This window comes from Triturus cristatus, chromosome 3_1 (assembly GCF_964204655.1).
Source record: "Triturus cristatus chromosome 3_1, aTriCri1.1, whole genome shotgun sequence".
NCBI lineage: Eukaryota > Metazoa > Chordata > Amphibia > Caudata > Salamandridae > Triturus > Triturus cristatus.
In genome coordinates, this window is record NC_140583.1 from 616,432,716 (window position 1) to 616,459,938 (window position 27,223).

At 44.6% G+C, this 27,223-nt stretch overlaps 1 protein-coding gene across 4 annotated transcripts in view; it reads right to left on the bottom strand.

Annotated features, from left to right (window-relative positions):
- The window catches only part of PCSK6 (proprotein convertase subtilisin/kexin type 6), a 1,413,069-nt gene that overhangs the window by 744,509 nt on the left and 641,337 nt on the right, over positions 1-27,223 (bottom strand). For all 4 annotated transcript variants that reach the window (XM_085644552.1, XM_085644551.1, XM_085644550.1 and 1 more), the window contains one exon: positions 7,981-8,124. In XM_085644552.1, the coding sequence (XP_085500678.1) occupies positions 7,981-8,124 (144 nt within the window). The remainder of the gene's footprint in view (positions 1-7,980; positions 8,125-27,223) is intronic.

Below are 27,223 nucleotides of genomic sequence, written 5' to 3' on the forward strand. Positions count from 1 at the left end.
AACACTATTAGAAAAGTAAAACCCTTTGTTCCCGCAAATGACTTCAAATTGACAGTACAAGCACTACTGATCCCCGGACTAGATTATGGGAGTGCAACTCTTTGAGGACTTCCCAGATCTACAACCGCCCCTCTAAGAGCCTCAATCAATTCAGCGGCCAAGCTCATCATGAGCTCCAAAAGAAACTGCCACATTTCCCCCGACCTCAGAGCTCGCAACTGGCTACCATTCGAAGCAAGAATTAAACTAAAATTTGCTTGCATGACTCACAAAGCCCTTCATCACAACACCCCGAGTTATCTGGCCCAGAAAATAGTGCTCTCATGTGGTAACAGATCCTCCAGAACTTCCAGCAATCTTCTTCTGAAACCACAACGATTTGCCAAAAAGAAAACATACAACGGGCCTTCTCTGGAATCGCTCCTAGGATATGGAATGCACTGCCCTCAAAAACCAGACTGAATCCCTCTACTGCATCTTTCAAGAAGGAAGAAAAAGTCTCTACTCATGAGTAAACTCACAAGAACAATGTATCTAACTCGCATAACAGATGTTTGTATAGAAAGACATAACTATGGCATACAGTGTTTGTACATCTTTCTTCCCTTGTAAAGCACTCTGATAACCGCAAGGGTCAAGTTTGAGCTATATAAAGCCTTCAAAGTAAATAAAGAAATACATTTTTCTACAACCTAAAATGAAAAGTGCTACTACTGTGTCACCCGACAAAATCTTTACCCTTATTTACTCAACCTATCCATAAAATTTAAAACAAATAACCTTAGCTGAAGACTGGGCGCATTGGGAAACTTTTTGGTTGGGAATTTCTTGACTTGTATGTGGGGATATCTCCTGCAAAACCACCTTCCAGCCAGTGGAATTGCACACAAAGCTGGAATGTGACCCTTGCTCCCACGAGGCCTTCACAAAAGGACTCCTACCGACCAGTGAAGCACTAACACCCATCCTCAATGCCTCCATCAACTTAGCCAAGTTCCTGGACACATATAAACATGCCACAACATGCCCCGCTCAAGAAACCATCCGCTGAACCAGCTACGCTTTCCAACTACAGACCCATCTCCCTCCTACTATACCCATACTTGGACAAGACCCCAACACGAGAAGCATGTTCGCCATAGCATGACAGAAGTCGCTACTGTCTCAAGCTCTACACAGACAAGTCAAAAGGACCGACCTTCTGCTAGAACACTTCACAATGGGACTTCAACTGGTTGCCGGCCAAACTCAGACCCACACCCCATGCCAGGAACCTCGGAATAACCATCAAATGCAAACTGGGCATGACTGCACAAGTCAACGCCGACACTGCATCCTGCTTTTTCATCCTGAAGATGCTGAGGAATAGCATCAAATGGCTCAAAAGCAACACTAGTAAAACAGTCACTCTGGCCATAGTCCCCATCAAACACCCTCTTGCCTGGATCACCATGCAACTCAGTAGAATTTGCAAACCATCCAGAACTCGCCAGCCAGACTCATCCTCAAACTTCTATACAGAACTCACATCACACACACTGGCTCCTAATACACAAATACACCAAATTAATTCTCCTCACACACACATTCAAGACACTACACAATTCAGGCCCTACCTACCTGAACAGATGCATTTTCTTCCACCACCCACAAAGACATCTCCCCTCAGCAGGACTCCTACTTGCACACATCCCATGCATATTCAGAACCAGATCAGGAGGTCGGGTTATCAATTAGGTTGCTCCCGAAGTCTGGAATTTGAGGAGTAGAGATTTGTTTATTCGGTGTAGCGGGCGTTCCCATAGTCCAGTCTGCTGGTTATGAGTGTGTGTGTGATGATCCTTCTGGATACAGGGGGGGATCGGTTTGAAAGTCTTGTGGAGGATGCAGAGGGTGTTGAAGCATGTGCAGGATACTGCGTTGATCTGTCGGTGCATGGTGAGGGAGCAGTCAAGTATGATGCCGAGAATGCGAGCGTGGTCTGTGGGAGGCTGCTGAGGGAGGTGGGCAACCAGGTGTGGTCCCATGCAAAGGGGTGGATTTGAGGACGATGACTTCCGTTTTCTCTGAGTTGAGCTAAAGGCAGCTGTTGCTCATCCAGGAGGCAACGTCTTTCATACCTTCCTGGAAGCTGTGCCTGGTGATGTCGGGTTAGTTGGAGAGGGAGAGGATGAGCTAGGTGTCGTCTGTCTAGGATACTATGCTGAGTGCTTGTTTTCTGATGATGGTGGCGAGAGGGGCCATGTGGATGTTGAAGAGCCTGGGGCTGAGTAAGGATCCTTGGGGTACTCCGCAGCTGATCTCTGTGGGTTTTTGCGAGGAAGGGTGGGAGTCTGATTCTTTGGGTTGGGCCAGTGAGAAAGGAGCGAATCTTATCAAGGGCTGTTCCTCAGATGCTGGTGTCATGGAGTCTGGCGGTTAGTGTGCGGTGGGAGATGGTGTCGAAGGCTGCAGAGAGGTCTAGTAGGATGCGAGCTGCTGTGTGGCCCTGGTCCAGGAGGGTACAGAGGTCGTCCTTGGTGGCTAGGATGGCGGTCTCGGTGCTGTGGTTAATGAAGCATATGGAGGTGCACCAGGTAAAGATGACCAATCAAATGTATTTTCAGAAATTCTTAATTTTTTCAAATGTCCTTTCTTTTTATTTACACAAATAGTTAAGCCAGCGCGTTTCATTCCACAAACACTTAGAACTTCATCAGGGCTTAATCTCTTGATATAATCATAGGTTTCCCGAATTCGTACAACATTAAAGCTCCGGCTCAAATTTGTTGGAAACGCTGAATTTCCAAAGGGCCTCACAGTGCCCTCATCAGATACCTTGCTAAGCGGTCTCTGCTGTAGTTGTTGCAGAATCCGGATTGAAAAGATTCGAGGACCAAGTTGGCTTCTATGATGTTAGTGAGCTTGTTGTTGATGATCTTTTCAGTGACTTTGGCTTCGAAGGTGAGGAGAGAGATGGGTCAGTAGTTCTTGTGGCCGGTCAGGTCTGCGGGTGGGCTTGAATTATTGTTACATCAAGCTGCAGTTCCACTCGTCGTTACTAGATGTCCCTCACGAGTCGACACGAGTCAAATGCAAAAGTTTCATGAAAGGGTTTCAATGCTTTTGCATTTGACTCGTGAGGGACATCTAGTAACGACTAGTGGAACTGCAGCTTGATGTAATAATAATTTCAATGCTTTTGCATTTGACTCGTGAGGGACATCTAGTAACGACTAGTTGAACTGCAGCTCTTTGTAGAATTATTTTGATATTGGACACTATAATATTCACTGCCCACTGCTAACCTCGTCCCATAATGCTTTGCAGGGCCTTTGGCTGGGATTGTATTTTTGCCCATAACTGTGCTTGGGGTGGTCCTAGGAGGAAGGGACCACCACGGAATCGTTCACCAGCATGATATGCTCTTTGTGTTCAAGGCTTCAGCTTGGTCCTCCCCATAGGTTAGGGGGGACCCCAAAATCATCACCTCTCTCATTGCCTAACATTTTTCATTCACAGTTCACTTTTGTGAATTGGTTATACGATTTCTAGCATGTAAAATTGCTGTAGCAAAGCATTTGTGGGTTATGTTGCTATTAGTGCGACGCTACATGTTGGAGCACAGATTTCCACTGTGCTACATCCATTTTGCGTAGTATTGCAAACTATGCATGCTCTGTCAGCGAAGCGTAATAATATGCCCAGGCTTAACCATAATCTCCAGCCTGTAGCATGGGTGCTAGTGAAGAATCATGTCCAAAATAGCTCTTTGGAAACAAGGTGGAATAGTCTTTTCAGTGTCATCCTTGTGACAAACACTTTTATGAAATGTGGAACTTTGCCACAGGAGATCCAAGCACCGCACACGAAGAGAGTGAAAACTGCAGATGAAGAATTAGTGGCAAAAACTACAAATTCACAGTGTTAAGCTCTAGTTCGCTGCATTGATCCAGAGGTAGGTAACAATCAACATCAGGAAAAAAAACAGACAGAAAACCAAACAAAAAATCAAGAGGTTCATGGCACTGCTGAACTTATGATAATCGCTTCGCCACATGGCGAATTAACCCACCTGTTCCCCGCTCGGCAACAATGAAGAAAAATTATTAACGACCAAAAGGTTGGGTTCCTGTGCAGTGTGGGATTTACCAAGAAAAACAGAGTCAAAGCAGGATATAATGAATTAAATTGTGTCTGATATATTCAGAAGTGAGTTGGATCACTTGTTCTTACCTTTAATCTGTGCTGGAGTACTACCATATTTGGCTGTTCATTAGAACAGTGGCCCCTGAAGGTGGTATCATTGGGTGTAAAGGACTCTTTGGATGCTTGCTGGTGACTGGACCTTTTGATATATGCCTATTACTTTTTTGCCAATGGAGGAGATTTGTACCTCTGAGGTTATTTACATGAGCCATATCAGGCAGAAGCAATATGTGTTGTTAAAAAAGTGTTGTTGTCTAGAAGAAGGTAGTTGTGGTTAGACATATCCACTGAAATGCATCAACGAGCATATTTTGCATATTTTCCATCACATTCGATTCTTGAATTTAAAGGATATGAATTCATGATCTTATGATGCATTATGAAAAGTGCTGTGATAAATTTTGATGCAATTTTATGTAGAATTTTATTCCAAAACATAAATACGTACATGTACTGTTTTGCCCTTTGTGTCTTAGGAAATATTTATGGACTATAAATAATAAAAATATAATATATATTTGTATGTTGATGTTTTATGTATTAGTTGTACGTTTATCTAGCTTATTTCTTTCACTTTTGAACTGGTTTCTTGTTTAGGAGAGTGTTTTGTGTTTTTATCTCTGCAACTCTGTCCTCTTGGCTTGTTAAGGGGTCTCACTCCTTTTGTTCTATGATTCATAAAACAGAAACACCAAAGACAATTAGAGAAGACCGAGATCAAGGAGACACACCTTTGACTACAGTGAAAGTGAACAGCCAGCAGTCAATAGATCAACATGAGTGAGAGTGCCTAACAGAAGGTACGCTGCTCCTAAACGATCTTCTACGGTGATTATAGAATCAAAGGATAATGTTCTAAAAATCTATGATCTGGCAAGTGTCTGTTCATCTTTGAAGAACCACTGTGAGCTATGATGAATGACCATTGAAAAAGATCAATATTGAATGATTTGTTGAACTGAATTTTTGTTACTGAATTTGTTTTTGAGATTGTGCAGTTTTCCATTTCGCTTGCACAGTATGCTATTTTGTTTTATACATTAGTTATCTAGACAAAGACAAAAGGGTTTCCTTAAACTTCTAATATATGGACTGAGTCAATGAACTGAACCTAAAAACTTGAAGTTTCTGGATGTTTTTTAATTTTCACTTTAGAGTCAGTGGCAGGATTTTGTCTTTTTGATTTTGTTTTGATTAATATTTTTCTTAGAAGAAATATGGCAATTAGCAAGCAAAGATGCTGCTCAATTTTAATGATAGTTTTAATGGTTACGATAATATTTCTAGTTGCCTTACTGTTGTGTCAACCTTCACCAGCTGAATATGATTAACCTGCAAATGAGAATAGATAGATAAGCACTACATATAATAGAGTAGCAAACACAAAAGTAACACACAGAAAAAGGTCCCTAGGTGAATTTAAGAAAAACATTTACTCTAACTAATTGTCCCAGTATATTAGTTTTATGTAAGTTAGCAATTGTTACTTTTGCACATTTCTTCTATTTTAAAGAGGGTAACAGTCCTGCAGTATCCTTTGACCTATTTGTTATCTTGCAATTGTTTTGTTAACGTTTTTGTGGTTCAGGAATTTCTAGCACCTTATTGCTACTGCCTACAATGCCTCCTTGGAAGCTCTACTGAGTCTGAAGATGTGAAATCTATTTCTAAGCATTTAAGACTAATAATGTGTTCTAATCTAAAATCTACCATGACTAAAAACAAACATGTGTAAACTGAGTGATGTGGAGCGGGAATGTATTCAAGAGTATAATGAGAGAAAGGTTAGCATTACTGACAAGGAAGTAAGAAAATAAATAAGTAATGTGTATAGTGTGTGAGAAATCTCAGAGTGATAAAACAGGAGCATGTGTTATTAAGAGTGAGTGTAATGTGAGCTACATAGTTTATACTGACTGGTAAAGAACAAACTCAGAACGGAATTTATTCTATTTTAACCTCCCTCCTAATTGGATGGAAAGCTACTATATTGCCTTTGTATGTATGACAATGTATAACGTGAACAAAATAAAGGGAAGGAGTAATGGGAATCTTAGAAGAACAAAACATAATTTTTGAAAAGTTTTACTGGATGTGTTTGGTGTTTCAATTCCTCCTATTGGCGTGGCTTTAAAAGATGTGAAAATTAGAAAGCTGTCCAACTTAGTCAATCACTTAGCTTCTAATACTACTGGTGCATTAACTATTATAAATGTAAAACTAATAGCTATGCGTGCAATGGTTATGCAAAATCAGCTTGCATTAGACATCCTTCTTGCGAAGGAGGACAGAGTCTGATGCCTGTTGATGGTCCAACTGTGCAGCATCTTTATCCCTGATAATAGCAAGCTGACTAATATTTAACTTGTAATATTACTAACATTTTGAGTAAAGCTAAAGTTCTTGAAGAACTAGGATTGTGGGAATCGGTTTTTACATGGTTCAGTGAGGTTGGAAAGGGTTTTGCAAAAGGTTGGTGAATGGTCTGATACTATTGGTGGGGATGTACTTAGAAATATATTAACCCCATTGATTATTATTGCGTTATATATAATTTATCTCATTTTTTTGCTAAAATTCCTTGAGGTAATTTATTTTAAAGGGGGGTCAAATTGTGAGTGTATAAAAGAGAAAGAGCCAATAATGTTTACAAAGAAAAAGAAAAGGCGTGATATTGAACTAGAGGAGATGCAGGATATTAAGGCTGATGTTTATGATGAGGTGAAGGCTTTGGAAGAATCTAGGAGCAAGAGTCCAAAGATGACAGAGTCTGTGTTGTAAAATAAAACCTGATGAGGTAATGAGGATTGATTAATCAATGAAGGGGCATTTGATAAAGATATTTCTGATCAATAATTAATGTATGTATAACATAATGATCACTCTGCATTAAACACGAAAACACTGCATTATATAAAACTGTATTTTCCTGTGCTTCACCAAACTAGATCCAACCTCCAACTTTGATTTCAACACAGCCATGTTTGTGTGTGTGAGTTTTGTTCCTCATCTCTTCGTACATGGCAAAAATTTGCACCTATGTAACACTGTGTTGACATGCTGTTCTCAAAGAACTGTGTAGAAGCTTCCTTCCCTTCCTCACTGTTGCAACAATTCAAGGCATTTCCTGCCTGTCCCAGAATGGTAGAGCTATTCTTCTACGAAGCTTGCCATTGCATTGTATAACTAGATTTGTTTTACCGCATCCATTGACATTAGGTCAGTATGGTATTGTAATTATATAACTCAGTTTGTTAGTATTGCATATTGCTGTACTGTGACTGGCTGAACCCATGAAACATGTTATTACCCACTGCTGGACAAGTAGATGTCATCAGCAAGGAAAGAAGAATAAGAACAACCAAAGTTAACAACCTGAGTAGCAACTACACAATCTATAAAAGGGCCAGATTCTACCTATTCCTGCTAGGCTGAAATATAGAGAGGGGTTTGCGCCCCAAACCCTTAGTGACACTTTTGGATTTATATTGTCTTTGAGTGCTCCACAGGTGCCCATGTATGCAGCCTCATTTATTTAGGCAGCATGTCTGATCAGCCATAGATCGCTTATTGAGTTCAGTATCGTGCTGACCTCACTTAAACACACCTCTCACTTTCCCCCAGAATTCATCAGTTTCCTGGCTATACTGCAGAGTCTCTTTTCTGTCTGCTTTTTCCTCTCGTGGTTGTTCACGTTTGCCCCTTTTCAATCTATAAATGACCTGCCACCATCATGATTTCGGGCATGTTTTGTGAAAAAAAAAAAAAATGAAAGTCCGCAGCTTTACTTACGTAGTTCTGCATGAGATCCGGGTGGTTCTTCTCCACCCCGTCGTCCAGAATGGTCACCACCACGTTTTTGCCAGTGTAGCCTCTTTCCCAAGCCGCCACGATGTTCATCTCCGATCTGCAGCGTGCGGTCTTATCGCCGCAGTGCTGAGGGCACCCGTGAGAAAACACAAGATAAAATCAAGCATGCTGCAACCTCCAAAAACCACACTTATTGACGGAATATCTTTTAAAGAGAAAAGTTAATGCTTAAATATTTCAAGTATAATACAGAAACAGAATATTGATATTCTTGTTGTGATTACTAAAGTAGTGGCTAGAATATTATGTCAGACAAAAGCTGAGAATAGAGGCATTACAGTGGTTCTCCGACATGATATTACCCAGTTGCCCATTCACCCTTGAAAATAAATGAATACCATGGTGTTGGAGTAGTAATAACAACTGCTCTTTACAGAGTTTAAGGCTTTGTGTAAATCCTGTACTAACAACGGATTAGCTAAGGCAGTGCAGCTGGTGAAGTAGCACCGGAGCCCAGAAGTTGGAAGGGGCCCAGTCTGCCCTGTCCCTGTTGCAAAGTACTGATGGGCCCTAAGTAGGATGAAAAAGATCCAGTTGCTTGTGTTCCGGTTCAGGGAGGACATGACTTGGCAGGTTGGACTGGACTGTTCCCACTGGAGAGGGGTCAAGATTGATTTGCATATAGTTGGCTCCAAACTGAAGTGGCATGGTGTACAAAAAAAAATGAATTGGAATGTGGTCCAAGTAATTACTAGTGGCTGAGATTATTTCAAGTATTCTAGCCATTACTTTTTGTATTCTTTGATGTGTCACCCTAAGTGGGACAGTTATGCCCTGTTGTGGGTCCCGTGCACACTGCCACTGGAACCAAGCTATACTTGGCTAATGAGCCCTATGTAGTCCAAAATCAGTCCTGGGTTTTTGGTGATTCAGTTCAGACAAGACCTGACTTGGGACTTTGGGCTGGACTGTTCCGATTGGAGAAGGGTCAAGACTAATTTGCATTTGTCTGGGTCCAACCTGAGATGGAACGGTGTGCAAAATAACAATGAACTGTGATGTGGCCCAGAGTAATTAGTAGTGGCTGAGATTAATTCAAACATTCCATTCATCACTTTTTTGTATCCTTTACAGTACTAGCTGCAGATAGTTTAGATGCTGCCAATGTTAAGAACTGTTTAAACATGGAGGCTGTTTGGCTCTGTGTTTACTCTTCTGAGAAGGGGAGACAAGTAAAGGAGAAGGGGAGGACAGAAAATAGGATTCATTAGCAATGTCCTTTAATAGTTCTCCTCCTACCTTTCCAAGGGACACATGGGCACTTCCAGGCCACAAAAGATCCCTATCGCCTGCGAAATCCCCCAGGGCTCCAAACTGTCTTCTGTCATCTTGAACCCTTACATGGACCCATTTGGTCCTCTACTCACAGAGAGCAGCACCAAGATTCAGATTCAGATTATGCAGATGATACACAACTCTTCTTCAAGGTCTCCTCTGCTTCAAACATCCGAGTCAAACACTATTTACGCATCATCCAGACATGAATGTCCAGCATCTACCTGAAACTCAACACAGCCAAGACAGAATTCCTGTAATATGTGCCAAGAACAATAAAGAAGATATAGTACAAACCTGGCTCAATGGCATGAACCTTGATGGCTTCGAACCCCAAATTTCACCGAATGCCAATTTACTTGGATTCACTCTGGATGCCAAACTCACTCTCAAGAACACATTGCAAAAAAAACAAAGATGGGCTGATAAAAGCTATTTTAACTAGAGAAAGTCAAACCATTTCTTCCAGAAAGTGACTATCATAAACCTCTAAAGTGAGACTCCATTTTGAGCATGCTAATTTAGCCTGTCAGCCTTTGGTCCACATTCAGCATGTCATCTTTTGCAGAACTTGAGAAAGTGTATTTTTATCTAAACAATGACTTTGCAATAACATCAGGAAGTCTGGTACAAGCTACGCAAAATCTACATTTCAGGTTTTGACAGAAGACGTGTAAATTAAATATGTAGTCCGAGTTGACGCATTTTCATCATGCTGGTGTAGAATGGTTATATCTCAGATTATTGGAAAGTTCCCTAATGTAGGCCAAAAGTCAGTGGTCAATCCTATATAAACTGCTAGGTTTGACACTAAATTTGTGAGGCCTTCACACCAAGTTATCATGAGAGGTCCTGCCAGACTGGCATACCATCCACTCGAATGTATGACGTTACAACGCATACATTTACAACGCATGCCTTTACAACGCAATTTTTACATTGCAACATCCTTTACAACGCATACATTTACATCGCATGCCACTACAACACATTTTTTAAAACTACATTTACAACGCATTCCATTACATCACATTATACATTTACAACGCATACCATTACATTGCATTTAAGGTAAGTGTTGGATAGTGTAGGGTTAAAAAATACTATTCTAACTCCAGGGGATGCAACAGTAGGGTAAGTGTTGGATAGTGTAGGGGTACTATGCGTTGTAATGGCCGCGTTATAGTGACATCCAATGTAATGGCTGCGTTGTAGTGACATGCATTGTAAAGGATGTTGCGATGTAATGACTGTGTTGTAAATGTAGTGTGATGTAATGACTGTGTTGTAAAGTTTGTTTCCCCATCCACTATTATGGCAAGAGTTAATACAGAGATGAGAGGAGCTGATCCCAGCGGATCCTGTGTTTTTCTTCAGAGAGAATACTCTTTCCCAGCTGAAGTGTGATAACCACAGCTGATCTGATGTGAATAAATATGCAGTGTGCTGTGCCCCAAGAAACTCTAGAGGCAAGTTAGCTATTCCATGCTCTCATAGTGTAGCACACAGAAGTAGCTTTAGGGTAGCAGGCTGCTAGAAACATTCTAATTCTGTTAAACATTTAAATTGTATTCTCGCTGCTAGTAACATGGTTAAGTGTTGTTTTAATTATACTCTATGTGGTTATTAATCATGTACTAAGCAAAAGTATGAGACTGTTGAAATAAAACACTTTAAAATAAATATAGTGTCTTTCTATTCTTAGGTCAGTGCTTTATAGCGCTATTTTAAAGAACAAAATTGGGTTTGAACTACCATCCCGCTTCTTGCACACGTGCTTCACACACGCTTCCCACTCACACATTCCCCCCCCGTGGTGGTCGCCACTGTGTAGTTATAGTTAAGTCATTAATTGGTTCGCTAATAGCTTTGGTGCCATTTGGCGAATATTCACAAAAGTTTCCTCCACCTCAACTCTTTCGTGTTTTATCCATTCATTTTTTCATAGGAAAATTGGACAGGGATACCGTAGAGACTGCAGAATGGAATTACACCAAATTTGGCAGAAAGCTAGGGGGGGCGTGGCCTGCTATGCAGCGAGATGGCCGCTCTTTGAGTGAGCTCCGCCGGCCGGATTGAAATCCTAAACTTATCCTACACACCGGGGTGAGCCAACGCTGCCAAAACCGGCAGAAAACATGAAGGTGGCGGAGCTGCATCGGCGGAGGCACGATCTTCCCGCCTTTCATCGCCCTGGAGAAGATCGAGACCCGCAGAGCCTGTGGGCGGACCCGGCGGATGCGCCTGCTGGAGCTCGTCTGGGGGAGAGCCGTGACTCGAGCCCGGGGAGGGCGCTGGCGGCAAGGCCTGTGCTGGAGCGGCGTCGTACCGCCTGGGAGCCCCTGCATTGCTGACTGCGCCGATTGCTGGAGCCTGAGAGCGCTGATGTGAGGGAGCAGACCGGGAGCTGATGCTGTGGGAGCCGAGAGGTGCCGTGCGGACGGGTGGCGGCTCGGACCCGGGGCGCCGCTCACCGCCGTGTACGGAGCCGGACAAGTGGGGGCCTTGGATTGCAGCTACTGATGAGCAGATTTGTACTGCGCCTGGCGAGCTTGGGGGTCTGCGCGTTGTGGGTGATCGCCCCGCGACGAGTGCCTGAGGGACAGATCCTGGAGGAGGCGGCCGCCATTTTGAGGTCGAAACCCGGAGCCGAAGTGTGGCGGTGCATCAACCGGTGAGAGGTGAGGTGTTGGCGTGGGGTCCTGCGACGGCTGTGAGCGCCCGGCGGGAGACGGCTGGAGCTACGGAGGTGGTGCCTGCTCTGCCCGGGATCCGCGAGTGGCGGGCTCCGACGCACCGGAGGTGAGGCTGCTGGGAACCAGAGCGCAGACACTGAGGCACAGGAGGAGGTTTGTGCTGCTGCGAGCTGCTGGCTGGTAGATAAGGGGGTGCACGGAGGGACTCCAACGCCCCCCCCCTTTTCCTGCACTTAAGGAGGACTCGGCGACCGGCTGCTTGTATCGTGGCTGCAGTTTTGGTCCGCAGTGAGGAGCTGGTCTGGGGCACCCCGGAGGAGGTACTGGCGACGAGCTTGAGGGATTGTGCGTGTGGTCTGGCTGCCGGGTGTCTTGCGGGGTGGTCGTGCTTGTGCCTCCGGCTTCCACTTTAGGGCCCATAAACAAGAGCGCCAAAGCCGGATAGGAGGTGTCCTGCTGTAAATTTTTGGCTGGGGGCCTGTTGCTGGTGATCCGCGGCGAGACCCGGTGGGGCTCTCTTCGCCATGGGTAAACACGACTCGAGGCAGCCGAAGCTGAACTTTGATCATAAGCGATCCACACGCCAGGGGGAGTCGGAGCAGGAGCCCCAGGTGGCGGAGGGGCGCGACCTGGCCGCGGACGATCATGGCGAAGACTTACGCACATTGATGCTCGAGATGCGCTCTAGCCTCCGCAATATTGACACTAAACTGGACACCCTCACCAGTCAGTTAGACTCTGTGAAAACGCAAGTGGCGACGCACGAGACGAGGCTGGACACGCTTGAGGCCCGCCACTCGGAGTTCCATGAGTTCCAAGTGGAAACAAAAGGCCAGCTCCTCCATATGGACAAATTGCTGGGAATAATTCGCGCTAAGAATGAGGACTTGGAAGCGCGGTCCCGGCGCAACAATCTACGCATCACAGGGGTCCCGGAGACCACTGCCATATCGAAAATGGAGACCTATGTCACCGAGCTCCTCCGCGAACTGTTTGATCCTGATCTCTCGGCGGTTTTTGCGGTGGAGAGGGCACATAGGTCGTTGGGTCAGAGGCCCCCGGTTGGAGCGCAGCCCCGGCCCATAATTGCGAGACTCTTGAACTACCAAGACCGTGACCAGATCCTTAAACTGGCAAGGGACAGGGGTACCATCACGCACAAGGGCAATACGATCGCCTTCTACCCTGACTTCACCCCGGCTGTCCAGGCTGCCCGCCGGGAGTTTCTGCCGGCAAAGCGGCTTCTCCTGCAGGCGCGGATTCCGTACTCGCTCCTCTACCCGGCTAAGTTGAAGGTGTCTTTTGAGGGGTCTGCCCATATATTCACTGATGCCAAGGAGGCGATGAAATTCGCCAAACATGTGGGACGCAAATCCGGGCAGCGATCTAAGAATACGGCGGTGGAAGCGGATAGCAGGCTCAGCGACAATGAGTAGACGAAGGTCCCATCTATTATATCCTGAGGGGAATGGTTCCTCTTTAACTATGGACTCCTATCCGCTGTCAGGGGTGGGGCGCTTGTGATGCTCAGGGTTCATTTGCTGCCATCTGCTACCATGGGTAGATTTCAATTATTAGGTTTTTGAGTGGCTAGGATCCCCTGCAGAACTTCCGTCCACCCTGTTCCACATGGGGGAGAAGCCGGCATAGCCACACCCCCTCGGGAATGTTCCCTTGTTTATTTAATGCAGCTTTGGGGATAGTATGGGGATGGTTATTCTACGACCCGGTTGGGGGGTTGGAGTGGGTGGGGGGTGGATGGTTGGAGTTTTTTGTTTTGTTGTTCACTGCCAGCCTTTATTGTATGCTATCTGCATGGTGTCCTGAGCGCACGGACTGGTCCAGGTCAACATGTCCTACTGCACTTTACATAATGTGTGTGAGGAATGCCAAGAGTAGATAAAAGTTTGAACTGTCTTACCTGGAATGTTCGGGGGCTCAACGACCATAGGAAGGCTAGGTTGGTACATGCATATCTGGTGCGACACTGTGTGGATGTTTGCCTATTGCAGGAAACGCATTTGAACACCGCCCCCGCCCAAAGACTGCATCACACCAGATGGGGTCACGTTTACTCAGCTATCTACTCTAATTATGCTCGGGGGTGGCGATATTGATACGTCATGGGCTGGATTGGCGGGAGGGCTCTGTCCAATGTGACCCAGAAGGTAGATATGTTTTGGTTCAGGGCATTGTGTGCGACGTGTCAGTGGTATATGTGGCTGTATATGGACCAAATGCAGATTCCCCTGGTTTCTTCCATAAGCTTTGGGGGCAGGTGAAAGCCACTGGATGCGGTACGATTATTTGGGGAGTTGATTTCAATGCCGTACTTGATGACAGAGCGGATCGGAAGGGGATGGCTCGCACTTTGAATCCGTTGGCGAGTTCCGCGCTGCGAGACATACTGATGGATGGTGCGCTGGTTGATGTGTGGCGGGGGAGGCATGAGGGCCTGAGGGAGGGTACCTGTATATCTGCTCATGGCGGCGCTTGGTCCCGTCTAGACTTCTGGCTGGTGTCGCGGGATGTCGCACTGTGGACGGCGCAGGTAGAGCACATGCCCAGCTCGTTGTCTGACCATGCACCCTGCATGTTGAAATTACGGATCCCTGGCGATCCTTTCCCGGCGTTTTCGTGGCGGCTCCCGCCTCACGCATTACTTGATGATGCGTTCAAAGAAGAGATAAGGACTGATATCACTGACTACTTTGAGCGTAATGTGGGTTCGGTGGACGAGGAGGCGACTTTGTGGGAGGCCTTCAAGGCTGTTATTAGAGGCCAATGTATAGCCCGACAGGCAGGGGTGCTGAAGGCGATACGGGGCACCCTGGCAACGCTGGAAGCCGATATAAAACAACTCAAACGCACTTTCTTCGAGACTGGAGGGGCAGAGGTGGCGGGGCTGCTGAAAACCAAACTATTGGAGTACGACGAGGAGGCGATGCGGGAGGTTAAATTTTTAGGGAAATATGCTGAAGCTCGGCGTTATGGCGAGGGGGGGAGACCGGGGAAGGCCTTGGCAAATATGATCAGGCCACCGCGTACCGCGACCTATATTCATGAACTGCGCACGACGACTGGCGAGCTACTTCATGATAAGGGGGACATTGTAGGAGCATTCTCCGAGTTTTACTCTCGATTATATACCAACACCCAGGATGCGTGTCCGGAGGGGCTTGCATCCTTCCTGAACTCCATTGCGTTGGTGTGGTTCAACAATAAACACAGAGAATATATGGACCTCCCGATAGACGCCGGAGACGTGGCACAGGTTATCAAGAGTTTGCCGCCTGACAAGGCGCCGGGACCTGATGGCCTGACAACAGCTTTCTATAAGGCGTACACGGAAGAACTGTCGCCCCGATTGTTAGCAGTGTATGAGGAGGCCTTAGAAAAGGGGGTGTTGCCTGCTACCATGCGTGAGGCGCTGATCATCACATTGCTGAATCCGGATAAACCGGCTGACGATCTTAACTCCTATCGGCCCTTATCTTTGATTAATGTTGATGTAAAGATCCTGGCTAAGCTGCTCGCGAACCGGGTGCAGCCAATGTTGCCGTTGATCGCACTTCCAGACCAATCCGGTTTTATACCGGGAAGGGCGACCTCCCACAATCTGCGAACGATCTTCGCCGCACTGCATTACCTGCACCCTGCGGTCAGGGCTGCCGTGGTGTTTTTAGATGCCACTAAGGCCTTTGATACTCTCGAATGGCCCTATTTATTCCTTAGATTGGAAAGGATGGGTTTCAGCGCACTGCTGCTTAAGAAAATCTGCTTGCTCTACACTTTGCCTAAAGCCAGAGTTCGGGTCAATGGACTGGTGTCTGAACCATTCCCTGTCTTGCGTGGTACTAGGCAGGGGTGTCATCTCTCCCCGCTGCTGTTTGCCATAGCTATGGAGTCGCTGGCAGCCAGGATTAGACAACATCATACAGAAAGAGGTATAGGCTTCAGCTCTAGGAATCTCCTCATATCGCTCTACGCGGACGATGTGACCCTTTATTTCATCAATCCTGCGGACAACTTGGATCCCGTCTTGAGGGAGTTTGTCCGCTTTGAGGGCCTCGCGGGTATATCCATCAATTGGTCTAAATCGGTAATCTTTCCCCTCACGGAGGGCACTGCTGAGGTGTCCTCCGAATACCCCCTGCGCTGGGAGGTGGAGGAGGTTAAATATTTGGGGATCTGGATTAGCCGGAACCTTCAGGAGATCTGGAACCTGAACTTTGGCAGGGCAATGATGTGGCTGAGCGAGAAAGTGAAACTATGGGCTTCTCTGCCCCTGTCGCTGACTGGGCGGATTGCATTGACAAAAATGATGGTGCTACCCAAATTCCTTTATTTATTCGTCAATATACCTATACCGCTCACGTCACACTTCTTTGCCGCTCTGCGGTCCTCTCTGGTGGCGCTGGTGTGGGCAGGCAGACAGGCCAGGGTGGCGTGGGACACGCTAGTGCTACCCTTGCGTCGGGGAGGCCTGGGTGCTCCAGACATGAAGCTCTATGCCCTTTGTGCGCAGGCTCAGTTCCTATATTTTTGGACCCACCCTACCCCTTTTCAGCCCCACGTGGCAGTGGAACGGGATGCGGTGGCGACCCTCCCACTGGGTGTAGCAATATGTGCCAAGGCGCGGCGCCCCGGAGCAGATGTAGACACAGCTGGGACGCTGCAATGGGTGTGGGAGGAATTGCGCAGGAGGGCGAGGGTCCCATTGCTGTATGCCCCATCGCTCCCTCTGTTGCACAACCCGATGCTGCCCTGTGTTGCTGATGGGATAGCCAGCCACCTAATTGACAAGCTGCATCTTCGCACCTTTGCGGACCTATTTCCCGATGGTAAATTCATGCCTCCTCCGGTGCCGGAGGAGGGGGGTGTGGTGCCATTTTCTGAATTATTTCTGTATCACAAATTACGTGCGGCATGGCGGACACTATCTGGAGAGTTCCCCAACGCGCCGCCAGTCTTTACGGCCTTAGAGGCTGTGGTGGGTTCCCCATCCCCCCGTAAGTTGGTAACTCGTATTTATCGCCATATGCAAAATATGGCACTGGTGGGGGCGCCTAAATCTATGCTGTGTTGGAATGAGGAGCTCCAACCTGAGATAACTGAGGAACAGTGGGAGTTCTGCTGTGGGCAGCTTACTGAACTTTCGCTGAACTACAAGTTGCGTCTCATACATTTTAAATACCTGCATCGGTTCTACAGAACCCCCATCAGCCTAAAAAGAATGGGGCTGAGAGAGACGGATGAATGTTGGCGCTGTGGGTCTGCCCTAGCCTCTTTTCTGCATATAGCATGGTCCTGCCCGAGGCTGGAGGGTTATTGGTCTCAGGTTTTTGTATTAGTTAACCAGATTGTGGGCCGCTCGGACGCCCCTTCCCCTCTGCTTGGACTACTAGGATATGTCAGAGACACTCCGCCACCATCGCGCAGGCTGCATGCACTGCTTCTACTGTTTGCTAAGCGACGGGTGGTGATCCATTGGGGTAGGAGGCGGGTACCCACAGTGAGGGGCTGGCTGGCGGATGTAACGTATGGGCATACGCAGCTAACCACGTTCTGGGAGTTGCTGCCGGCTGTATCCAGGCCCCAAGACATCTGGGATCCGTTTGTGAGTTGGGCTCGGGAACATCAGAATAGGCAATCAGAAGGAGACGGTTTGAGTGAATGATCCCGGGGAGGTGGGTTGTGGAGGGGATACGTTGCAGTCCTTTCTTCTCCCATCACAAGGGCCTTACCTGTAGGGCGGGCGTGTCCTTGATCGCTACCCATGTCCTCTTTCATGGCTGTTCTCTTTATGCACCACGGAACAATGTTGGGACCCTCCGAGCTCCTGTATCCAGTCTAATGGCTTGTGATTCCTATTGATATTGACATGTTGACTATTGCAATCATTTTCTTTCTGTAGGACACCTAACAGCATACTGTTTGTAACACCCTGATGATGTTAACTGGCAGGTTTGTTGGTTGTATTTGTTCCATTGTAAAATGCTCAATAAATAAACAAAAATTAAAAAAATTGGAAGAAAGCTAGATCTTGGTCAAGAAAGATTGCTTTTTGTGATTTTGTGTAAATCCGTTCAGTAGTTTTTGAGACCAAAAACGAATTTTAAAAAAAAGTTCACGGCAAAAGAAAATAAAGAAATCTCCAAAAAAATAGTAACTCAAAACAGATTGACTCACCAAAGAACAAAAATATATTAAAATATTTTTCCACTACAACATTTTGCCTCTGCTTTCTTCAGGTGGTAAAAGTTTGTTTGCACAGTGGCTGCACAGCTGTCACTGCTGAATTTGAATTTTCAAAAAGCATCATGAGTAAAGATTCCATTTGGAATGTGGAATCAATGAAGTCCTGAGATCTCTTGGTGGTGTTGTCATGAACCTTCAGTCCTGTAACTGCTGTGCTGGCTAATTATCCAAGGTACTTATTCTATCTGCTGCACTGAGTTGTTCCCCAAGTTGGGGCTGTTACTGCCTACCTTAGTTTTTTCCCTTCTCTCTCCCTTATCTCCTTCCCCATCTAACCTGCCATCACTCTTGTGTCTTATCCCCTACTTGCTCACTACCTTTTACCCCTGTTTCCCTTTTTCTTTCTGTCTCTTTCCTCTCTTGTGCTCGTATCCACAAAATATAACTGAAATGCATTTGCTGTCTTTATAATTTGGTACTGTACGAAATGTGGACTTCTTATGTCCTTTAAAAATGTTCAATAAATAAATCTAAAGATGGGCCTTCAGTCCATCTGGATGCAATGATTTTAAATAGTACCTCCAGATGTTTTCCCTGGAGTCCTGTAGTTATTTCTTTAACACATGTGCCACAGGGCAAATCTTTAAATCCGATAGCAAATGTATTCATATTCCCCGGGATATATTGAGCAACAGGTCATTATGGAGGGCAAAAGCGGAAAAGTAGGAGGAAATATTTAAGAGAAACCCATGTGAGTTTCTGGATAATTCCATTTCAAACTCCATTACAAAGGCAGTATTTTCCTCTTTTTAAAATGTGGCCTATGAAATAGGCAATTCAGTGGCAACTGCCATAATTAGTTCTCTAACCATGCTTATGGAGGGGAAGAAAATGTCAAAAAGTAAGCACCTGGCAGTGCAAGATAGTCCGGAACATGAGATTATTGGTGGTGGTAAAATTGCACTAGTTTGATTCGGACCCTGGGTCCAGTTGTTATGACACTCTCATGGGTTCAGATGGTGTCATTACAAAAGACTGCATGATAACATAGATGATTTGTGCACTGATTATTTATACTAAGATTCGACACACTATGAAGGACACGATACTCCTAATATGAATAAAAAAGGTAAAGATTGATAAACCTCAGGAGGTTATTTTGCATTCAGATGGAAATCTCACTCTTTTATAACATCCAATCTCTGCAGAGTGGTTCCCACCATCATTTGTGGATGGCTACATAAAAACCAGAATGAAATGCCATGGGATAGTGCTATTAGAGCGATGATGAGGGCAGAGGGCCCCTTATTTTGACTGCAGCGGGGAAATATAAGGCAGTCACATGCCTTTACAGGTGCATGACTCTGGAGAGGCTCGCTCCCTTGGAAGCCCTTAAGCTCAAATGGGAAGTGGACGTGGGAAACGAGATACCAGATAGGGTTTGGGCTGACATACTCACGCGGGCGTGGAAGAGCACCAGGAACGCTCGGTTTCAGTTGGTGCATTTCTATATCCTGCACAGAGATTACCTCACCCCGGCGGAAATTAAAACATATTTTAACACAGAAACGGATGATTGTCTGCGCTGTAGACGGGTTGGGGCGGATTTTCCACACATGATATGGGGGTGCCTATTATTAGCAAATTATTGGAAGGAGGTGGTTGACCTGTTAAATGTAGTGATGGATAGAGGATTGAACCTGGCCTTGGGGTCATGCATCCTGCACTGGTTTCCTCATAGGGCTAAAACCAAGATCACTAGTAGGTTCATAGACATGGGGTTATTGTTGGCCAAAAGGGAAATCACGATGCACTGGAAAGCGAGTGTGGCCCCTAGCATAGAGATATGGAAGAAAGGATTCAATAAATGGGCGGAATGCGATGGGATGGTGCAGTTGCAAATGGCAAAGAGAACGGGAAGCAGGAGGACGCTGGAAGCAGCCAGGGCATGGGAGCACTTGGTGGGATTGTTGAAGGATCCAGATAGTGATAGTGAAGATGATGCTGCCTGCACCCCTCGCACGGGGTCCAGAACAACACCTCTCAAATTCACCACAGTAAAGACGGAGACGCACTTGCAGCGCGTAGGATAGGCGATCGGGGAGCGGAACCACGCACATGTTCACATCCTTAGGCCACGGGACTAATTCCATGTTTGTGAAGATGAAGGATATTGCTGTAAGGTACAATATTAGTAGCGACATGCCTGGAGGGAGGGGAGAAGGGGAGGTGGGAGGGTAGCTGGAATTTTGGTAGATTAGATTAGATGGATTATGTATTATAGTGGGATAATAATGTGTAGGCTTAGCTTAATAAGAAGGGCTGGGTTTTTTTATCTTACTTTGAAATGGGTCAATCTTGATTTTTGTACTTTTCGCATTTTTGAATGCTCATTTAGAGTTATATTATGGATATGTGTAATGGGGCTCATTATAGACTAAGGGACTGAATGATTGTAAAGGCATTTTGAGATTCATGCTGCCAAGAACTGACAATGATCTGAGCCTATTAGGTGTAAACTGAAAAATCAATAAAGTTTGTTTAAAAAAACAAAAATGAGGGCAGAGGGCACCAGACCTGCCATCTCTGATAAAATGTGTTTATCTCAATGATTGATGCAAACATTAATACTTTCTTGAGTAAAAGGGGTAAGTATTGTAGGAAAGGGGTGACAAAGCCTGGGATTCCTGTCAGGATAAGCTGTTGGAAGTAATGGGTTAGTTAGCTAGAATATTATGTTCAGAAGAACAGGCAAAGACTAAGGAGAAAGCCTTAAACCCAGAAGTTACATCTAGGTAGACCCAGAGGGCTATTTGTTTACTAGGGAAAACTAATGCTGGCCTTCCCTATGAAAGGAGGAAGGGTTTATTGATTAGAATAGACCCACAATTTGGGGAGTTGGCTAACTTTGAGGATTCACTAAATTCTAAAGGCTCCTTTTTGGGGATGAATGTATAAAAAATAGCAAGTGCTACATTCAGACTTTTTCCTCTTCAGATAAAATCCACTCTTCATTGATGAGAGTTTTTGGACAAGTTTCCACTAGGGCCAGAGAATACAGGGGTCGCATGGTTGGATGATCATTCCCATTCAGACGAACCACCATCAGTTCAAGTACATCAAGATGTATTCTTTCTGCAGATGAGAAGGGGCAGACCCTTTAGCTTTGGATACTTTGTCAGACAAACAAGGGGAGGGGGAACACAAGGTAAGAGTCAGCTCTCTTCCATTTGCAAAAGTTGGGGACAGGAAAGTATTTCCAAAGATCCATGTGTTTGTCAGACAGTGAAAGGCTTCTAAATAGACTTTTATGACAGAATGCCAATTCCAATAGGTTCTCTCAAGAAGGGGTGGACTTGATATCTGCAGAAATAGAGAAGCTTCTTATAAAAAGAGCAATAGAGTGCTGCTCCAGACATCTCTGAGGCTCTATCAGAAATATTTATCTGGCCCAAAAAAAAACACAAGAAGTTCAAGCCACTGATAAACTTGAGAGGTCTAAATCATGTTGTGCTTTACCACCATTTAAAATGGAAACTGTAATTTGCTTAAGGGATATCCTACTTCCAGGGGATTAGATGGTGCAATTAGATTTTTGAGATGCATATTTCGCAGTGCTCATCATTCACAGTTCATTTGGCAAGGGCGAGTTTACAGGTTCAAGACCCTTCCATTCGGTCTTTCTTCAGCATCTTCGCATTTCACCAGACTGTTGAAACTTCTCAGATCCCAGGGACTGAGGATGATAAGTTATTTGGATGACATGATTTCTTGAATTAGGAAAATCTTGTTAGATTAGGTTCAGGAGATGGAAGAACTCATTCAAAGTGGATATAATGTGGTGTAACGGCCTGAGCTGGGAACTTAGGAGCTGGTGGGAATTAGGTTTGCGTCTTGGCGTCAACATCTTGTGATTCTGGGCAAATCTCGTATTCTCCCCATGCCTACAATTCAGCGCCTTGAAACCCTCACAGGTGATTTGCCACGCTTTACAAATCTTGGAATTATTTTATTTATTTAAGGACTGGGGTTCATAATAAACATGGAGAAAATGGATTTAGTCTCATTAAAAGGATGACCTTGTTGGGGTTTCTGGTGCATTCAGAAAGAGGAGTGTTGACGCTATAGAAGCAAAGTTAAAAACTATCAAGAAAGAATTAAAGGGAGTGTTGGCCTAAATACATATTTATTTGAGACATTTGGCAAGGTTGGTAGGTCTACTGTCTTCACATATCCAAGCAATATTTCCAGGACTGCTTTATTACAGTACACTATGGAGACGAAAGATAAGACGTGTGTGAAGAGGTCTGGGTTATTGACAAACGGTTGCATTGGACACAGAAGCAAGGGCAAAACTGTTGTGGTGCAACCACCTGGAACGGGTGACCAATTTTCCATAGTTACTCAGATCATGTATTAGAATCAGAAGTAAGGCTATTGGTATGGGGAACAAGGTGTAGCAACTTTTAGACTGGAGGAAGATGGTGCAGGAAGGAGTTCTCTATGCACATAAACTGTTTAGAACTTCTTGCAGGCACCTTTTCAATCCAAAGTCTGAGAAACGTTTGCAGTCCTCCTTTGCATGGACAGTCTGACTGCAGTCAGACACATCAACAAGTTGGGGAGGGGAAGGTTGAAACCATTAGCAGCGTTAGCAAAGGCTCTGTGACGAGTTTTGTCTCAAACGAGAAATATTGCTGGCTATCTCCGATGGTCAACAAACATAGTGGGGGCTGGTACTCAAGAAATGTTCACAGCAGCATCAAATGGAGTTTAGCTTGCCAGGTGTTGGAAAACCTAAGAGGAAGCAGGGCGACCTTTTGATATAGTTGTTTTTGTGTCCAGATTGACAACTCAGCAGGGGATGTTTTACAGTTGGAGACCAGATCCAGAAGCCTTGGAAACAGATACTTTGATTTGGAGAAAATAATTGATGCATTCCTGACCTTTGCCAGGATCTCCATGGGTCTAGTCCAAACATTCAGGCAATCAGCAAGAGTGGTGATGGTGACACCATTGAGGAGGAGCCAACCTTGGTATTCCACTATGTTGGAATTTTCAGTAGATTGTCCAACTCAATTTCCAGTCTTTCCACAAATGTTGAGGAATCCCTTTGGGAAGATTTACAATCTAGTATTACAGAGCAAGTTGAATCTAGTGCCATGGAACTTTTCAGGGTGATCACAAACGTGCAAGGACTTTGGGATGCAGCCTCAGGCTACATCAACGCCTCATGGGCACTAGCAAAGCTTACAGGGCGGCTTAGGAAGTATGTAATGGCTGGTGCATTGAAAGCAGTATGGATCCCATTTCAGCAGATGTTGTGGGAGTGCTGAATATTTAATCATCCTTGGAGGTGTGGCTAAAGTCTTACAGAACCCTTAATTGACATTGATCTGCAGTGTAAGCAGGACACCAGAAGGGTGATAGAAAACAAGTTTGGAAACACCAATTGGTATGCAAATTGCTGAAAGGGATAAGTTACATGAAAACGTCTAAGCCTAGATATAACTCTATGTCGGACGTCAACCTCATGTTACATTTGTCAGAATCTTGGGTGAAGAATGAGCATCTATAAGTAAAATTGATATTTACTAAGTTGGTAACTCTTACGTTTAGTTTGCTTTAGGAGGGTGTCAGATGTCAAGGCACTGGATGTTTCGTCTGTGCAATTTACACCAGTGGGTCTTCATTTTCGTATTACAAGGAGGGCTAAGAAAGTGTTCACATATGTGGAATTTCCAAGTTTCCTTACACACCCAAAACTCTGTGCAGTGAGGTACCTCAATAAGTATGTTCGCATAATAAAAAAAGTGAGTACTTCTGCGCCTCAGAAATAGGTAGCTTTAAGGATATCTTTTGCCCCAGTAACATCAACAATATTGTGTAGATGGGTAAGGGAGGCAATGTTCTAGGCAGGCATTCATACAGGGCAATTTGGGGCTTATACAGCCAGGTGGACTATGGCTTCCAAGGTGCATGACTTAGATGACATCTTGAGAGCTGCAGATTAGTCTATAGTGATAACTTTTATACATTTTATTGTAAACTTGTTGACCATGCAGCACTGACATTAGTTGATATGCTTTGAACATGCATCATATGAGCATCTGATCTTGTGCTACAGATTCTTGTGAAGGAAAGTTCTGATTTTATTAGCAACAACAGAGGTTTGTATTATCCCACCACTGTAGTTTACCCACCCCGAGAATGGTTGTTAATGTCTGTCTTTAGGTTATCTCTAATTTCTTGGGCAGTCAAACAGGCAGCAACCTGTGGTATTGGATACAAAGTGGACTAGAGGAGAGAAACTAGCTAAAATCTGTGGGGTTTTTCCACAAGAAGGAGCACCAAGACCAGGATGACTTATTGTACCTTTTCCTGGGTTTCTTCTGTTGTTTTGACTTTTCCACTTTATGTACAGACTTTAAAAGGACATTCTCACAGAAGCATCAAGAAAAGAGGAAGGTATTTGGGGATCAGTGCTGTGTTTAATTGGTTGTGGTTTGTGTCACTTGCTGCTGATATTTCAGGATTGCTCATACTGTAGTGCGTTTAAGTACTGCATAAAAAAACAGTAAAAAAGAGACTGTATAATACTCACCTCTATTGTCTTTATTAAAATCACATCTATATAATGAGCCATTTTGGCTTAAGACCACTCCCACTGACATTAGACAGTCATGGTAAATCTTTAAATAGAAAACATTATCAACTAATTTAATTGAAACCCACTTCATGTGAGACTAGTTAAATGCACCCTTTGAGGTAATGTAATGCCTGAAGGCACACTAACATCACTTCTGGTTTTCCACAATCTGGAACAGTGTGATTTCCTTTATAAAGGAAACCGCCAGAAACCATTGCTTGTCAATCTTGTGCAGGAAAGTCCCTACACTATTCAGTCATGCTCCTGATACCTCTATTCTGTAGAATGAAGGACTGTCACGTGTTTATTCAATCACTCCTGGATTTTTGTGGGACTTCTACAGTCTGCTTTTGTGCAATAAGTTTAGCTTGGCAAAGTTAGTTAGCCATTGTATTTTTCTTCATTGGACTTGAACATTTTAGAAACAAACTATTGAGGATTTGCTGTGGAACTACTGGTGAGGTAACCGCATTCCGTCTTCTATTTTCCTTGGGGTGAAGCAACCAAATTCCACTTCTGATTTACCCACTACTCAATTCAGCTGGGTGTTGCCTTTGCTTCATTCTATGCCAACTCAAACTCTTTATTTTATTTTTTAGTACATTTTTTTCTTACTTTTAGACCTGTTTCCTTAAAGAAAAAAATTAACTGCATTAAAAAACAAAATTACTTTATTTAAATGCCATACAAGACATGGGGGTCTGCTGACCCTGGAATATATTTAGCATGTTAAGGAAAGCAAGCACAAGGCTTCAGGTGGGAGGATAAAAGCGATGTCATAACTCATGGTCTGTGATTTGTCTGTTGGAACATCCTATCATAGTATATATTGTGCTTTCTTCGTAGTTACATCAATGGAATAATACATTTCAAAGGATTGATTTACTTCCTGAAAAGGAACCCAAGCAGGTTTGAAATGTATTGATGATTTGATTGGTATTAAAACAGTCCTGATTTTGAACACTAGAAACCAGTGTTTTGAAAGATTGAAGAGATTGAAAATAATTAAATACATAAATGTATATATGATTTATGAACGTTTTGTTGAAAAGGTCAGTGGAAAATTAATTAAAAAGTGAAGAATGAATAAAAGTGTTGGACCAACAAAGCGCAGTGACTGTGCAGGGCTACACTGGCACAGAGAGCTTGATGTTTTAAAAGTAGAAGGTATTGGAGGGGAAACATTGCTGCACTCCATGAAACAATTAGAAGCAATTAAATGAATAATCGTGTCAAATGGTTTGGACTAGGTGCGCATTCAAAGAAACAGACACATTTAGGATTACCTTCTACATCAGGGAAGGCTGTAGTTTGTCGTCTTTCAAGATTAGGGCGCAGAGGTTCACTTCACAAAGCCATTTGCAACCCTAAATTCAACTGAGGAGCACAAGAGGCTTGTTTTTGAAGTGTTACTTCATGTTGTGTAATCACAATGACGGGACGTATTCTGACATATGAGCAGCAGTATGGTCCCAGTGCGATGGAATGGATGTTGCAGGGTGCTGATGCCTTAGAAAGACCTATAAACTTGCACGTTTGTTAGTATTCCCAAATATTTGCAAGGCCCATTTCCGCCACTGATACTTTCTGACAATTTCTACTGCCAAGGAAAAGATTACATTTGTATCCAGGGTGGTAATGTGGCAGGAAAATCCAGAAAATTTTAGGGGTGCAGACAAAGAGGATTCTACATGGAGAAAGCATATTCCTCTTAGATAAAGACAAAAACGAATAGCAAACGCAGTTGTCATTCTCCTGGGTCCTTAGACGTCCAAACGACCGACTTTAGGGAAGTATAGCGGTGCCACAGCACTGGGTGCCAACTCGGGGTGCGTCTATTTGTCTGGAGCTGTGTTACCAGCAGGGTCAGGTGCGGCTCCTCCGTTGGAGTGAAGGAACGTTCACCACTTGAATGCCCCAAAACTCCAAGATGCAAACATAAAATGGCAATTCATTACCATTTTATTTTTCAGCCTCCCGTCGCGAACTGACAGTCAGGAAGGGGCAGGGCTTAGTGAGAGCAGCAGCAGGTATGAGGCTGGGCTGTTTGTGCATTGTTCAAAGTGTGCATGAGCCTTTGCCAGCTGGGTTTGAGCAAGTGCAGCCCTCCAGAGCGCTGTGGAGCGCCGCTCCCTTCAATCAGGGTGCTTCTCTCACGCTGGTGAGAGCAGCACCAGGATTGGTCAAGGGAGTTAATGGGGCCTGCACTGCAGTCACGACGAGCTCCAGAGCGAGGAGGTCCTTTTGTGAGGTAAGTGTTTTTTTATTTTTATTTTATTTGTGCGTGTGCGCTCCTGTTTATTTATATATATATATATATATATATATATACATTTTGCACACA